Raw genomic sequence first — 16,666 nt, 5'->3', positions numbered from 1 at the left:
CCACGTGCAGCAACGAAGACCCAACGCAGCCAAAAAATAAAGTAAAATAACAAATAAATTTTAAAAAATAAAAACTAAATAAATAAATGGTGTCTTAAAATATCTTGTAAAGTGAGAATAATATTTCCTACCTCCAGAATTAGTTTGGGGATCAAAAGAGTTAATATTTGTAAAGCACCCAGCATATTCTACTATGCCCAATTACAAGCAGCGATTTCACTTATATTATTATTATGAACCACTCTGAGCTGCTAAGCACAAGCCATGGAGAAACAGTTTCTTATAATAAACAGTTTATTATAAGAAATAAACAATTTCTTATAATAAAGATAAGAGTCAGTGAGTATTAATGTGAAAAGTCAGAGAGCAGGAAAACTTAGAAGAAAAGGAAATTTCTATCTTTGAAATTGAAAACCATGCAGGTGCGTTTTTGTTGTTGTCTTGTCTGTTTTGTAATAAGTCATAGGAGTAGAACATGAGCAGTAAAACAAGCACTTTGCACATACTGGTGGAAGCTTTCACTGCAGAGTCCTTTGGAGATCAATTTATCAGTATCTACAGCCAACGAAAAGATCTTACTCCGTTTAATCAAGTAATTGTACTTATAGAAATTTGACCTAAGAAAATAATAAACAACACACAAGGAAGAATACTGCAGGAAAAAAAAGTTAAGAACAACTGATATCATGGATTTGGATAAATAAATTATGGTATATGTTTGTGATATAATAACATGTAGACACTAAAAGTTATTGGTTAGAAAATTAAACGTTAACATAGAATGTATTTAAATATATACATATGAAAAAAGACAAGAATTAGAATAGTAAGTGTTAACAGTTAAGTGGTAATGGGATTATAGATTATTTTATATCCTTATTTATCTTTTTCTATTTCCTTAATGAAAGATGTTTCATTAAACATCTTTTATTTTGGCAACTGAGTAATATTTTTTTAAATGAAAGCTTCAACTGCTCTCAAATCCAAATTACTACAATTTACTATTACAAAAAAAATATCTGACCCAGCATGATACTTATGGTCACAGACAGCTATGAGACCTTGTTAGCCTTACATACAATATAGGAATAAAAAATATCTGAGGTACGCTGACAGGGAAATGGCATGCCTGAGGCAGTGGAAACAGAAAGAAAAGAAACAGAAGAACTAGAAAAAACAGATCAAGAAATATGAAAGAATGGATAAAAATTAAGAGAAAGATGGTATAATTACAGAAGCACATGTAGAAAAGAGTACTTTCAATAAGTGCCTTTTATACCTTATTCTAGTTAATGCTACTGCAAAGGTTACTATAGTTACTATAACCAACAATAAAATAAACTAAATAAAGAAGGGAAAGGAGAGGAAATAAAAGACACAGACAGAAATTTGGGAAATACTGTTGATAAATTTAAGAACCTAAAGAAAACCATTTAAGAGAAAAAGAATAAAGATAAGAAGGTACCCATGCTGACACTCCAAGAACTATATACAAGCCCCAACTTCCTCTCCCCATTAAGTATGCCACTGGCCTTGTAAAAATACAAATACTCCCATTTAATTTTAAAATCAGTATTTGACAAACCGTTAAGTATTAATGACAATCTGCTGCCCCCTGCTGGTCATTGAAATTCACCAAATGAAGCAAAGTCAACCTAAGGGTTAAAAGTTCATTTTTAGAGAAAACTATTTCTAATACAACTGAATAAATCTTTCTCCTTCATAAACATTTGTTTTTAAAAACTCCACATCCTCGGGCTTACCTGGTGGCGCTGTGGTTGAGAGTCCACCTGCCAATGCAGGGGACATGGGTACGAGCCCTGGTCTAGGAAGATCCCACATGCCACAGAGCAACTAAGCCCCTGCGCCACAGCTGCTGAGCCTGTGCTCTAGAGCCCGCGAGCCACAACTACTGAAGCCCGTGCACCTAGAGCCCGTGCTCTGCAACGAGAAGCCACCGCAATGAGAAGCCCGTGCACCGCAACGAGAAGCCCGCACACGGCAATGAAGACCCAAAGCAACCAAAAATACAAAATAAATTAAAAAATAAATAAATGTATTTTTTAATAAATGAAAACTCCAAATCCTGACACTTTACCAGTAGGAAACACCTGTCCAAACTCCTTGAACTTGGGGGATTTAATTTAAAACCTCTCAGCTTGTTTTGAACTTAGGCTTTCAAATTTTTGTTCTTTACAATATAGCCAAAGCAAACTAATTTTTTATTATGAAAAGATAACTTCAGCATTCAATTTACAATGAGATTTTTCAATTAAAGACATAAGAGGAACTCTGTGTTGTAAAATAGGGTATTTTTTAAATTGTAATAAAAGAATGAAGGTGAAGTTATTTTTCTGCCTGAGTCATTAATCAGCATAAAGTCACATCTTAACTTCACCCGGTTTCATGATTGTCCTTTCACAGCCATTCAAAACTATTATTTAGAGAATAATATCTATAATTTGAAAAAGTTTTTTAGTCAAACCTTTAATAATTTGCAGGATATCTTCTTGCCATTAAGAAGAGAATTAGAAACAAAAAGGAAGCTAGGAAGTATGTGTCTTGTTAATTTTTTTTTTTAAATCATGCTGACCACAAAACTTCAAGATAGCCACTCTCACAGATGATGAGTGGGAGTGTAAATTGGAGCAAGCTTTCTGGAAACCACACAGCAATAAGTAGGCAAAGCGCAAAAAATGAGCACACCCTTTCACTTCTAGGAATCATCCTAAGACAAAAATCAGAAGTGCCAAAATGTATTTAGGTACAAAGAGAAAGAAAAATCAAACAACCTTAAAGTACAGCATTAGGGAAAATTAAATAAATCTTGAATATCCATATTCTAGATTAGTATGAAGACCCTTAAAATCATATTTAAGGGGCTTCCCTGGTGGCACAGTGGTTGAGAGTCCGCCTGCCGATGCAGGGGACACGGGTTCGTGCCCCGGTCCGGGAAGATCCCACATGCCGCGGAGCGGCTGGGCCCTTGAGCCATGGCCGCTGAGCCTGTGCATCCGGAGCCTGTGCTCCGCAACGGGAGAGGCCACAACAGTGAGAGGCCCACGTACCGCAAAAAAAAAAAAAAAAATCATATTTAAAAAGCATTTTTAATGATAAGAAAGTGGCAAGACTATAATTTGGAAAATTAAAAAAATTCAAGGTAAAACAGTGTACAATATGATCAGATAAGTAAACACACAGATATGTAATACACAAAGAAAAAGAATAGAAGGAAATAAAATCTTAAGTGTTTATCACCAGATGGAGGGAGTTAGAAGATTTTTCTCTTATATTTAATTTTCCAAATTATCTACACTTGTGTACTTTAAAAGAAGTATGGCAAATTTATTCAAACGAAACACTCTGATATTTCTGCTGGAGAGAAAAAGAACCAACACAGTCATTTTTATTGCAAATAAAAGAAATGACACACAGGTCCTCATTTGCAGAACAGCATTTCCTTTTCCTCCACTGGCTGTTTCCTTACCACGCACATGATGTAGGACAGTATCGCACCAGAGGAGCCTATGAGCGCACCCACGATGGTCAGCAGACTGTTGTTGAGCAGGAAGCCCTCTGCACACAGGGCCCAGCCTGAATAGCTGTTCAGCACAGTGATGACCACGGGCATGTCAGCACCCCCAATGGCAGCCGTCAAAGTCACACCCTAGCACAGAAACCAGAGCGGAATTCAAAATTCACGCAATGAAAAGAAACCTCCAACACTGAGCATCATGGTTCGTAATCATTCCGGTTTTCCAATTAATACATTGACATGTAAGTTCCACAGCTGGTAATGACCGAGTGACCCCTATCGGAACAACTCTCCTACAGATATAACAAGTGCACACACTGAACCACAACCCCTGTGCAAAAAAATCCCTAAATCCCTAAAAGGTAGTGATGAAGAGCAGGCAAAAATTGGAGAGGGGTCTACACTTGGAAAAAAGTAACAGCACTGAGTAAATGTCACAGTTTTTATGACTTTAGCTGATGAGGAGGGTCCTGTTGGTGCCAAGTGAAGCAGCTAAAACTAAAATATAAGCCCAGTCTTACTAGCTTGAAAATCTGAGGATAGGGTTTAGGGTAACTAAGCAATTACTGTATGTCTAACTTTGTGCTAAGCACTGTAGATGATTTTAAAAATTTTAAACATAAACCTTGTCTATAAAGTATATACTAAGAGTATACTAGGGCTTCCCTGGTGGTGCAGTGGTTGAGAGTCCGCCTGCCGATGCAGGGGACACGAGTTCGTGCCCCAGTCCGGGAAGATCCCACATGCCGCAGAGCGGCTGGGCCCGTGAGCCATGGCCGCTGAGCCTGTGCGTCCGGAGCCTGTGCTCCGCAACGGGAGAGGCCACAACAGTGAGAGGCCCACCCACGTACCACAAAAAAAAAAAAAAAAAAAAAAGAGTATACTAGACAAACATGAAGTAATCAGTGAATGGCACAGAGCTATATACAGCAGCACCATACACTGCTATAAATAGAATGCTGAACTGTGACATACAGACACCTAAAGAATACTGTATGTATCCACATACTAAAGCAGTAACTAGAGAGGAAGAGGGGGGGCCAACCTATCCTGAAAGGTTTCACTGAACTCCCTCACTGAACACACAGGGTTTATTAAAAGCATTTCATTTCATATGATTATTTGGTTTGGTATCAGAGCTTCCAACAAATGTGAGAGCAACTAACAGGCAGGGACTCTCTGACACTTATTTTCTAGGGCTTGTCACACAGCAAGCACCTAATGAACAGAAATGAAACCCTTGGCTTTTTAAATTCCTATTCACCAACACGTTGATCCAGTGAAAAGACCCCAGAGCAAAAAAGATGTCACATGTGACAACTTTGACAGGAATTAGTAAGTGAAGAGAAAGAGTAATTTTCTCCTTACACTTTTCTATATTTTCCAGACTCTCCAAAGAGGAATACATAACAGCATTTTGAAACATTTTTATTCCATCGGGGTCTTGAAGAGATAGAAATAAGATTAGACTGTAACCTAACAAAATACTTAGTTCCTCATTAAGAATGTGCTTCCCATCTCTGACCTCTTACCATGACAGCAGAGAGAGCTGACACAGAGCCCAGACAGGTAATGCCAGTGGTGAAGCTGGGGTCCATCATGAACGGGATGATTCCACCCACGCTAGCAGCCAGAAGGCCAGCATTGAGTAGGTGCCTTCCAGGGAGCAGGAGAGGGGCGGATTTCAGGATACCTAGGGCCAAGAATGCGGGAATCAGAACCTAGAACGTGTCACAAGAAACTCCCTCACAGGCACACACTCTTAAGTGTGTGTCATTTAATCCTAAACCACCAACATTTAACATTAGGATAAAAACATGCTAATTAAAATATCACTTTATATCACCAGCTACCGAAACATAAAAGTAAATTAGAGTTCTTACACAAAAATATTAATGGAAGTAGGAAAAGTAGGGCTTGACTTAATTGTCCTTTACCCTGATCACACAACAATTTCCTTACTCTTTGTCAAGGAATCATGAAAAGTGATTTTTCTTTCCCCCGTATGACCAATACAGAAGTTAAGTGTGGTTTTATTTATTGAAAATGTGAAAACAGAGTCCTAGAACATTAGCCTTTCTGACTCTATCAACTGAGCCCAAGGGAGAAGGGTCCTTGTTTGCTAGTTGGTTCTAAAGAGAAAGCACGAACTAACATCTTACTTATGGTACATCTTCTCCTTTCCTTAGCCTCTTTTTGTTTCTTTTGTAAAAGTTGCCGCTGCTGTTTTATTTATTTTTTGGGTTTACCTTCCTTTTTGACTGTCTCCTCCCCAAGAATATAAGCTCCATAAAAAAATAAAATAATAAAGGCAAAGCGTGAGACAAGAATATCGTAGGCTTTAAGTTCTTTTGTGATTTTTAAGTTTCATGAAAGTTCCCCACTTAATTCTAATGACTTGATTACTGAGAGACAAGATCAGGTTTTTAAATCACAAACTCGTTTCTCTAGAGACTTGCTTTTTCATGAAAACACTGAAAGCAGCTATGTGAGGTTTTCCCCTCCACTTCTATTTTCATGATTGGCTTTAGCGGTAGCAAAAGCTTCCAGGTTAGCCCCCCAAAATGTGTATTTGTTTTAAAAGTAAGTACTGTATACTAATCACACAAATTTATTCAGTAAGCCTCTCTATATTCTGGAAAATGTATAAATCATTTCTGTGAACGCTACACCAGCATCTCTAACCAAGGATTATAAAGACGTTATTTTGTTCACACATATTATCAAATGTCAACTAGTCCCTCTATGTGAATTTCTGTACATTAGTTTCCTTCACTAGCTGTCTGCAGAAGACATGGCTTCAAAGCTTTGTGAGATGTGTAAGGATCAATAAAGGGAAGCCATCTTTATGGAGAAAAAAAGACTTTCAGAGTGTCATACAAATACTCTTCACCTAACAGGTTCTACTACTAAGCTTTTTTTCTGAAATTGAAGTGGACCCCTAAACACCCTAAATAATAGATATTTACCTCTATGTTATACTGAATCACTTACCCTGCAATTTTCCATAGGCAACAAGAGACCCACTGAACGTGACACCACCGATGTAAGTACCGAGGTAGGCCACGGTCTTGGTAAGATTAGCTGCTGCATCCGTAGCGAGATGTGGATATTCTACAATGTACTCGGCTATGCATGTAAGCACAGCTGCCAAGCCCACTAAACTGTGGAAAGCAGCAACTAACTGAGGTAAATCAGAAATCTGGATGCGTTTCGCAATTGTCAATCCTGTTGGAAAGTGAAAGTCAAAGAGAAATTAAAACTTGACAGACCTTTGAGAAACAACCCAATAAAGACCACACTTGAATATTACTCAGCCATTAAAAAAAAAGGAAATCTTGACATGGATGGACCTTGAGGGCATTATGCTAAGTGAAGTAAGTCAGACAGAGAAAGACAAATACCATAGGATCTCACTTATATGTGGAATCTGAAAAAAACAAACAAACAAAAAAACAAGCTCATAGATACAGAGAACAGATTGGTGGTTGCCAGAGGCGGGAGGTGGGACGGGGGGGTGGGCAAAATGGGTGAAGGGGGTCAGAAGGTACAAACCTCCAGTTATAAAATAAATAGTCCTGGAGATGGAATGTACAGCATGGTGACTATAGTTAATAAAGCTGTATTGCATATTTGAAAGTTGCTAAGAGACTAGATCTTAAAAGTTCTCATCACAAGAAAAAAAATTTTAACTATGTATGGTGACGAATGTTAACTAGACTTACTGTGGTGATCACTTTGCAATCTATATATATAAATATCAAATTATTATGTACTTCTAAAACTAGTATGATATTATATGTCAATTATACCTCAATTTAAAAAAAGGCCTCTTAAGGTTATTCATCGTTGTCATTAATAAGTATTTATCTGCTTCCTTCCTGGCAAAATATTCTCTTACAGGGACTACTCAGGCAAAAACACTGGCTTAAATACCCTTTCAAATAGCAGGCTCTTCCAACACACCTCACCAATGCCCAACTCCAAAGAACCCAAACACAGAGCATCAACGTTCCTTACAACCTTTGAACACTCTCCTGGACTAAAGCGCTTCTTCAGATTACTTAAAGCTCCAACTAAACCCCTTAAATTCCCCCCACTGCATGAATAACCCAGGCGCTCTTCCCTATCAGCCAACTTTTGCCCCTGAGCACACAAGGAACAGCTGGAATATGAAGAAGGTCTAGGTTTTCAGGTGAGTGGACGGGAGCCAAGTCCAAAGGTAATGAAATGCAAATATCTGAGTAGTAAACAACCAAATCAGGAGACTCTGGAGGAGTTGCCTGGCTACAGGCAGGGGGAATAGAAGGACTGGGGCTCACAACATTTGCAGAGATCATGCCTAAAGGTTGTCCTGCCATGAACCTACAGCACAAGCATTTTCCTTCAAGTGCTTTTCCAGGGACTGTCCAGAAAGGCTGCACAGCTTTCCCAGGTAAGTATAAAAGGAGAAGTAAAGCTAATGCTGTGCTTGGTAAGTATTTAACCACCAGCCCCTCAGAATAAAAACGTGCGTGTGTGAATACATACATGAGTTTTTACTCATAAAAATGTATGTAGCACACAATTGTTAAACAATAAAAATATATACAATACTCTTTACTGTAAGTTTCATATAGCCAATTGACTCACAGAATGTTACCAAACTCTGGTATATGTAGCTAACCTAGTGTTTGCAACTGATGAATGAGTGTGGTTCCCACATGAATGCTGGTTGAGATTTTTGTTTACTCTAACGAGTAAGACGAGCGTGAAACAACGAGATGGATATAAGAACTTCACTCACTGTCAACCATGTGAGTGGCAATTTTGCTGAATCTGATCATAGTTTCCAAGTACTGGAAGAATATTTGCTCAATTTTTCTGTGCAATTCACAGTGTAATGACAAAACACACTTTTAAGTTTAAGCTTGCATTATTAATATTTTCTCCATCACTTTATTAGGTCTGGACAATGAACAAAACAATAAATGAAACATAGATTCGTAGCATTTGTTGATTTCCATGGTGTAAAATACAACTGCCATGGCTGCTCTCAAGCTACCAACATGATGTCATTAAATATGGGTTCAGGAAGAGATGTACAGAAGCCCATTATTACATAGTATTTCTACCACACAGACAGACACAAGACGCATGGATAATCTCAAAAGCAGAGATAATAAAAGCTAGTGAATTCATTAGAAAGTCCTGAGTGTTTAGGATTATTACCTTTGTTTCTAATTTATTTAATCTTAAGTTTATAAAATTTAATTTTTGATAATAGCTGTTTAATAACCAGCTCGAAAGATTGTTGAAAATTTAACAACCAACCCCAGCACACCACTGAATAAGACTAAAAGAGTGTTTTTTCTGCTGGCACATGTTTTTCACGTTTTTAACAGGTCTCTGAAGCAGAATCTTCTGCTGTTATTTATACCCAGCAGAATAAAAGATGAGCCTATATATAGTACACATAAAAGTATTCCAATTCCCTGTTCTATTATCAGCTAACTGGACAGAGTCAATAAAGGAAAACAAGAACTGAGCACAAGGCATTTCTCAGCCCACTCTTTTGACACAGTTGATATTACTCAGTGCTTTAAAATGTTTACTTCTGAATGAGAATTACACCAACTGTGATGACTTTTTGCCAAAAGAATATTTACTGAAGCAACTTCCATTAAGGCAATTTAATTCCTTCATCAATATGGGCCTCAAACAGAAATATGTATATTAAGAAACTGAAGTGCAATTAAAAAGTTCTTACTCCTAAAAAAGTATTCTTAAATCTCTGAGCCTAACTGCCGTCAGGTGTTCAAAGGGCATGGACTTACATAAAGGCAGAAACCCACAAGTGCTTACCAATGGTACCGCCCAAAGCCATTGCTCCAGACATCTGAGCCAACAATTCTGGGCACGGTTTTAGGCCTCCAAGGGTGGCTGCCAGGCCTCCAGCCACCCCAATCATGCCCAATGCATTGCCAAGACGCGCAGTTCCCTGGGTGGAAAGCCCGGCCAGGGCACCAACACAGCACAGGCCGGAGCCCAGGTACACAATCTTTTCAAAGGAAAGGGAAGAGAAAGAGAGAGATTATCAAAACCTTCAGTCTACTAGCTTAAGGAGAACTCCTCTTGAGGAAACATGATTCTCTAAGGACAATTTTAAATTCAGACAGTAGAAGGACCAATATGAGCTCTTTTTAAAAATATTTCAATATATTTTCCTATCCATTAAGGATATTACCACATTAAATACTTTAAATTGTACTTGCAGTTACACCATTTATGTACATTGGCTTCTTCTGGACTTGATAGCATACAGATGCATATAAAAGTACCTAAATTTAAATGGAGTTATTATGGGATCTAGACCTGACCTAATGCTGTAAGTGAGCCAACCCCTGAGGTTGTAAGTGCCAGAGACCGTGCTGTATACTTTACTTATGCTGTAACTCAGTCTCATGAGAGTCACAGGAGGAAAGAATCATCATCCTCATTTTATGAAAGAGGAAACCAATGCTTAAAGAGGCTACATAATTTTTCTAAGGGCAAACGATCAGTGAATGGCAAATGTGGGATGCAGACATAAGTCTCCCTGACTCACTGATCTAACTCTTCTCAAAAAGATTGTGTTCATTCAACAAATAGTACATGTTAGCAACAGCAGAAACCAAAGGAGACATGATTTTTCAGCTGTCAGAGAGGCTGAAATAGTCATTGAAAAGAAAGGTATGACTGAGTTTGGAACAAAGTTGAGTCTCTATTATAAATTATATTTAGACATGGAACTTTCAAAGTTTAACTTGATTACTTCTGTTTCCCTATACAGCATGCATTTTTAAATTAGCTTTTTTAAATGCACTGGCATAACATCTCCTGGATCCACAGGGGAAGAAAGTAAGTAAGAAAAGGACTAATAATATCTAATAATAAAAATTTTTTCAAATTTTTTACTAATTATTTCATTGTATCCCTACAACAATCCAGCCAGATACATAAAAAGGGTACTAATAAACTTCTTGCCTCTTTTTACATGTGGGAAAACTTAGGGACAAACAGGTAAACCCATCTTTGCAGACTTAGCAGGCAAATCTGTCTCTAGAATCCAAGGTCCTGATTCTTAGAGGATGAGAATGCTCTATTTGACAAAGATGTTTCCAAAGTTATTGTCGTATTTGCTTGATAGAATTTGAATTTTGGTGATAATAATGTTAAGTCTACTTGGGATGAAGACACAATACAAAAATAAAAGCTTTCAAAAGAGACTCTTACTTGTTCAACGTTATAACCACTGTAGAGGGCAGCTAAATATCCTCCAACGAAGGTACCAGCAGGGAGCAGATACAGGTAATTGTATTCTGGGGGGTCAGTGGGACGCTTGAACATGTCCAGCATTCTCTGAGTCACCAGAAAGCCACCTTATCAAAGTAAATGTAAAACAGAAAGAGGTATCTCATTGAGCAGCATAATTTTTAAAGGGCTACAATTTTTCTATTTTAAGTACATCTTTATCATCTAGGAATAAATATCATTTTAAGTAACATTTTAGAACCTCGAAATTAGAAGTTATTCTATTATTCAAGCCAGTTACATTGAAGGGAGGAACCCTTAATACATTTAGGAAAAAAATTTGCTATCAGAGTATAAAACCAACTATTTCTGCATGACTAACAATAAACAGCCATTCAAACAGCTCGGGAATGCAAAAGATCAAAGGCCAGTGTTTTTCTTCTAATAGGTTATTCTGTTTGTTAAACCCTATAATAAGTGATAAAAGAAAAAATACCATATCAGCTGGCACCAGGTCTGTTTGGACACATTAAAGAATTTATAGCTACAAAATACCATCGAATGAGTTTCATATACAAGTGATGTGCTAGGCTTTCAGTTTTCAGGAACACAGGCCAGGATAAGGCAAACGGCTAAAGTTTTATCTAAAATTATACCCATTTAAAGATGTTATGGTGATAGCCCTAAGTCAGCTTAATTCAAAACTATGCATTAAATAACTTTCCAGTTAACCTGTAGGCATTGTAGTTAACCTTTGGGGCATTCAGGGGGAGGGGTGTTCTCTTATCAAATAGTTTCTAAAACTTACCAATGGGCAAAATAACTAATTTTCCTTCACACAGAGCATTTATAATCTGAGTGAAGCATTTTTTAAAGGCATGATTAAATTCTTTTTTTTTTTTTTTTTTTTTTTTTTTGTGGTATGCGGGCCTCTCACTGCTGTGGCCTCTCCCGTCGCGGAGCACAGGCTCCGGATGCACAGGCTCAGCGGCCATGGCTCACGGGCCCAGCCGCTCCGCGGCACGTGGGATCCTCCCAGACTGGGGCACGAACCCGTATCCCCTGCATCGGCAGGCGGACTCTCAACCACTGCGCCACCAGGGAGGCCCCCTAAATTCTTAAAATCAGAATGTTTGTTTTATATTGATTTATATTTGCTTCTCGTGTCTCCACTAAAAATCGCACTCTGGGTTCTTTCACTGTCCTCATACCTGCAATGTTGACTGAGGATATGAATGCAGCAAGAGCAGCAAGGCCCTGAGAAGTTGTGGAAGGATACAAATGTCCTCCCATCAGCACCAACCCACCAACTGCAGTCAACCCTGGGAAGAAAGCATGGATATATTATAGAGTAGCTAATAGTCACGCTGCCAAATCAAATGTCATCGCTGAAAGACCTCACAAGCACATGCATCATAAAGGAGAAAGTTCTCACACACATTCTCACTGAAGTACTTCTGTGGGCAAAGAGTTACCAAAACATTTTCTCCTTTTGCATATGAATTTTAACCTTTACTTTCTAGCTCTGTTCCCCTGATAAAGATATAAATCAATAACGTTATTAGACAACGTTGTTCATGGTACAAAGGGACCTCTGGTGGTTACACAACTGGAAAATACTATGCATGAACTATAAATATATGATGGTGAAAGCCCATAGCTTTGGGCTTTCCTGAGCATAGTACTTCTTGGAATTGGACCTGTTCCCGGTGGAGATCCTAAAAGCCATGCCTGTGCAAGAGATGCTCACTGGGGCCATGGTTTCCAAGCCAGAGCAGCTCCCACATCTGTCCACATAGCTGTGTGGACTCTGCATGGACCATGCTGCTGCTGTGAAACACTGTTCCCAAATTTTATCAGAGGAATCCCTTCTTTAAAGGAAATCATAACTGAAAGAAGGAACAGTAGCTCTGCACTGCTTGCAATGGGAGCAGCCCAAAGGTATGACACACTCCATTGGCCTCTCACTTCCAACCCCACCTCTGCACCCTCTGGGAGCCCGAGTCACCGCAACCACCAAGATGCCAAGCCCTACAATTTGGAAAACACAGACTTTATAAACCTCATGGAAAGCACTCCTAGAGTTGAATAAGCCCTTGAAAACCTAAACTGAGGAAAAACAAGAGGCAAACAAACCTGAGATTGCATTAGTCACAGACATCAGTGGTGAGTGGAGGGCGGGGGTCACTCCCCAGACAGTGTGGTAGCCCACAATGCCAGCCAAGCCAAAAGTGGTCACCATCTGGGAAAAGGCTAAATTGGGAGCCGCAATGCCCAAACCCAGTATCCCAGTGAGACCTAGAGAAAGAGAGGAAAGAGTGTGAGTTCACATCCAATTACCTCGGGAGGATTAAAAGCACACACACACCCACACACAAACAAACATGTGGGACAGTCAGTGCTTTAAAATTCCACACCCTTGCCAATAATGAGAATTTTTGAGATGTTCCATGACTGGGAAGGGGGGTGGTGAAAGGGAGTTAAAGGTATTGCGAACAAAATTCAACTGCCTGACCACCACTCCCCAAAATAAAATAAATTTTAAACATCTAGTAAAATTTATGAGTCACCTTAAAAACAATTTGCACATTTTCCTCTGTATAACTTGTCCTCTTCCCTGTTTTAACTTTCACTGACAGTGCCACATGTGTTTATACAAGTGTTTTTATTCCAGAATTATAGGCCTATAAAGGATCTACCAAAGCATTTTCTACTTGGGCAACACACAACCTTTATAAGACAGACTTCTGTGAGGCCAAGCTCATGTCACTCTCAGATTTGGCTGAGGAAGAAGGATTTTAAGAGAGTAGGAAGGATTTCATTCACTCCAGCACCTCCCCAAAACATATGGCTTCCACCCACCCGGGACAGAAGTTTTGCAATTGCTCCTGAATCTGGACTGGACTGCTGGCCAGGGCAGTCAGCTCCAGCCTCAACACTAAGTCAGCAAACAGGATTTTACAAAGAAAAGGAAAAAAAAAAAAAAAAAACGAATTAAATTAAGAATGTGCAGAATACAAACAGTCAGCTCTCAACATACATCTTTAATTATCGCCTTTCCTAATAGCAAACATGTGGATTGCTGTTCTGCAACAGAGAAAAGGGTTACCTAGTGGTCAGTGAAAACCAAATGATAATGGGTGACCAGGAAGCTAGAATTTAACTTTTTTGAGTAAGGTACTTTTATCCCTTGATATAAACTATTTCTTTATAAGTGGCATAGCTGGAACATTAGCAGTTGACATTCATTTTACTTCACATCAGTCAATAAGACTGTAGTTTTAAAGTTTTTTTTAATTTTTTTATTTTTTTCACTGCCCCACACAGCATGTGAGATCTTAGTTTCCCAACCAGGGACTGAACCAGTGCCCCCTGCAGTGGAGGCACGCAGTCTTAACCACTGGACCACCAGGGAAGTCTCTGTAGTTTTAATTTTTATTTTCCTACCCACATACAAGATTTCCAGGGTTCCAATGGATGGCCTGTTAACCATCTGGAGGGAGAGTTAGACAGAATATTGTTTTGTGTTTCAGTTAAACATCAGAGAAGAGCTGTGCAGGGTTATATTTAAGGACATGTTTTCTTAAGCCAGACTGCCTGGTTCAAATCCTGGCTCTACTGCTTGTCAGCTGTGTGATCTCAGGCAAGTTACTTAACCTTTCTGTGCTCCAGTACCCTCATCTGTAAAATTATTAACCCTCTCTGTCTTCAGCTGGAAAAAGAAAATAATAATATGCCCACTTTACTGAGTACTTATAAGGAATAAATGAGCTAAGGCACGTGAAGTGTTTTAGCACAATGCCTAGCACTCATTAAATGCCCACATTAGTTCAGAAGCACTAAATTACCATAACCTGCAGTCAATTGTGTTGGGCATCTAAGATAGAAATCTCACATCTGAAGGTTTTCTTTTCTTTTTTTTTTTTAATAAACTTATTTATTTTATTTATTTATTTTTGGCTGCATTGTGTCTTCGTTGCTGCGTGAGGGCTTTCTCTAGTTGCGGTGAACAGGGCCTACTCTTTGTTGCGGTGAACAGGTCCTACTCTTTCTTGCGGTGCATGGGCTTCTCATTGCAGTGGCTTCTCTTGCTGCGGAGCACAGTCTCTAGGTGCATGGGCTTCAGTAGTTGTGGCACATGGGCTCAGTAGTTGCAGCTTGTGGGCTCTAGAAAGCAGGCTCAGTAGTTGTGGTGCATGGGTTTAGTTGCTCCACAGCATGTGGGATCTTCCCGGACACGGATCGAACCTGTGTCCCCTGCAGTGGCAGGCGGATTCGTAACCACCGCACCACCAGGGAAGCCCCAGGTTTTCTTATTAACTATTTAACAAACTAAAGTCTTTTCTATAATACATTCACTGATGCTAAATGTGCTATATTTAGTTTGTATAACAGAGGAAAAAGAAAAGAAAAACAGAGAAAAAAAGAAAAGGGAAAAAAAGCAGATCACATTCTTTGAAGAATGCTAGTCAAATAGATTTCTAACATATACACAAGAAAAACACTTGGTTTTATTATAAAGGAGGAAGTTTTAGGGTACAGAAAAATAAATATAAGGCCATCCTTTTATTCACTGGAATATGCCAATGTCACATCTATTAAAATGCAATAAACCTTGACTCAATAAACATAAGAGAAACCTAGAAAAATAAATCATCATTCATGCCTCACTACATTTCCTTATGAATTGTAAAGAGAGATGGAAATGTACAACCCTGCGGATAATACTCTCCATGCACAATACAGTAATACGGTTTCTTTTTTTTTTAACAAGTAAGAGCAAATAGGGACACTGCTCCATCTATTCACAATGTTCGCAACTAAAGGCTTTTTCAGTCATTTTGCTGAGACTTGCTCTTTATTCAAGAAGAGTTACATATTTAGCTTTAAAACATCTGGACTCACATGGGAATTTGGAGAATGCTGAGGCTACAAGAATTCTGTGTGCTTTGTACTGGTCCTTATTCTTTATAGTTTGCTTTGGTTTTGTTTTTATTTTGGCTCTAAGCAAATCCAAACATTTTTAATTCATTCTATGAGACAGAAACCAATTTAAAATCAAATATCCATATTTCAGACTCTAACAGTTCATAGCCAGAATGAATATTTATCATTATTTTATGATAATTCTTTACTGCCTTCATGAAGGTGAATTAGAAAACAAAGGATCTATGTTAAATTGTAAAGAAAGAGATAAAAATTTTAAAATTGAATTTTTTTTTACTAGGTGAATAACTTACTGTTTATTCTTCAATGCAAATATTTGGTTCCCCAGTCTTATCCAGAGGTGCAGATAATCACAAGTGATTTTTTTTTTTTTTTTTTTTTTGCGGTACGCGGGCCTCTCACTGTTGTGGCCTCTCCTGTTGCGGAGCACAGGCTCCGGACACACAGGCTCAGCAGCCATGGCTCACGGGCCCAGCCACTCCGCGGCATGTGGGATCTTCCCGGACCAGGTCACGAACCCGTGTCCCCTGCATTGGCAGGCAGACTCTCAACCACTGCGCCACCAAGGAAGCCCACAAGTGATGTTTTATAAACCACAAAAAAATAAACCAATAACCACATTTACATGCACTTAACACCAACACAATCTAACATACATCAATACTCATTATATTTGATATATATAAAAGTATTAACAATTATATTTTAAATGTTTTCTATAAAAGAAAAGTATTAACAGCCTATGTATTATTTCACACTCATTCAATCCAGCATTTATCCCAGTGCCTGCATCTCTGAGGGTACACAATGCAGTCTCCACATCCACAGAGGTGGGACAGATGACATGTATGTGAAAATGGCTTCTAACAGGCCCAAGTCCTGATGGAATCCAACAAAGGACAACAGCATTTC

The 16,666-nt window shown here is 38.6% G+C and overlaps 1 protein-coding gene across 5 annotated transcripts in view; it reads right to left on the bottom strand.

Moving 5' to 3' along the window:
* Positions 1–16,666, bottom strand: part of NNT (nicotinamide nucleotide transhydrogenase) — a 98,193-nt gene that overhangs the window by 30,909 nt on the left and 50,618 nt on the right. For all 5 annotated transcript variants that reach the window (XM_081230801.1, XM_081230799.1, XM_081230798.1 and 2 more), the window contains 7 exons: positions 12,944–13,105; positions 12,019–12,129; positions 10,790–10,935; positions 9,380–9,575; positions 6,530–6,763; positions 5,068–5,228; positions 3,488–3,667 (listed from right to left, as the gene is read on the bottom strand). In XM_081230801.1, the coding sequence (XP_081086927.1) occupies positions 3,488–3,667; positions 5,068–5,228; positions 6,530–6,763; positions 9,380–9,575; positions 10,790–10,935; positions 12,019–12,129; positions 12,944–13,105 (1,190 nt within the window). The remainder of the gene's footprint in view (positions 1–3,487; positions 3,668–5,067; positions 5,229–6,529; positions 6,764–9,379; positions 9,576–10,789; positions 10,936–12,018; positions 12,130–12,943; positions 13,106–16,666) is intronic.

Source organism: Mesoplodon bidens (genome assembly GCF_964165515.1).
Source record: "Mesoplodon bidens genome assembly, chromosome: 4".
NCBI classification, from domain to species: domain Eukaryota; kingdom Metazoa; phylum Chordata; class Mammalia; order Artiodactyla; family Ziphiidae; genus Mesoplodon; species Mesoplodon bidens.
The sequence above is the reverse complement of the archived record's forward strand: the minus strand, read 5'-3'. Positions and strand labels throughout refer to the sequence as shown.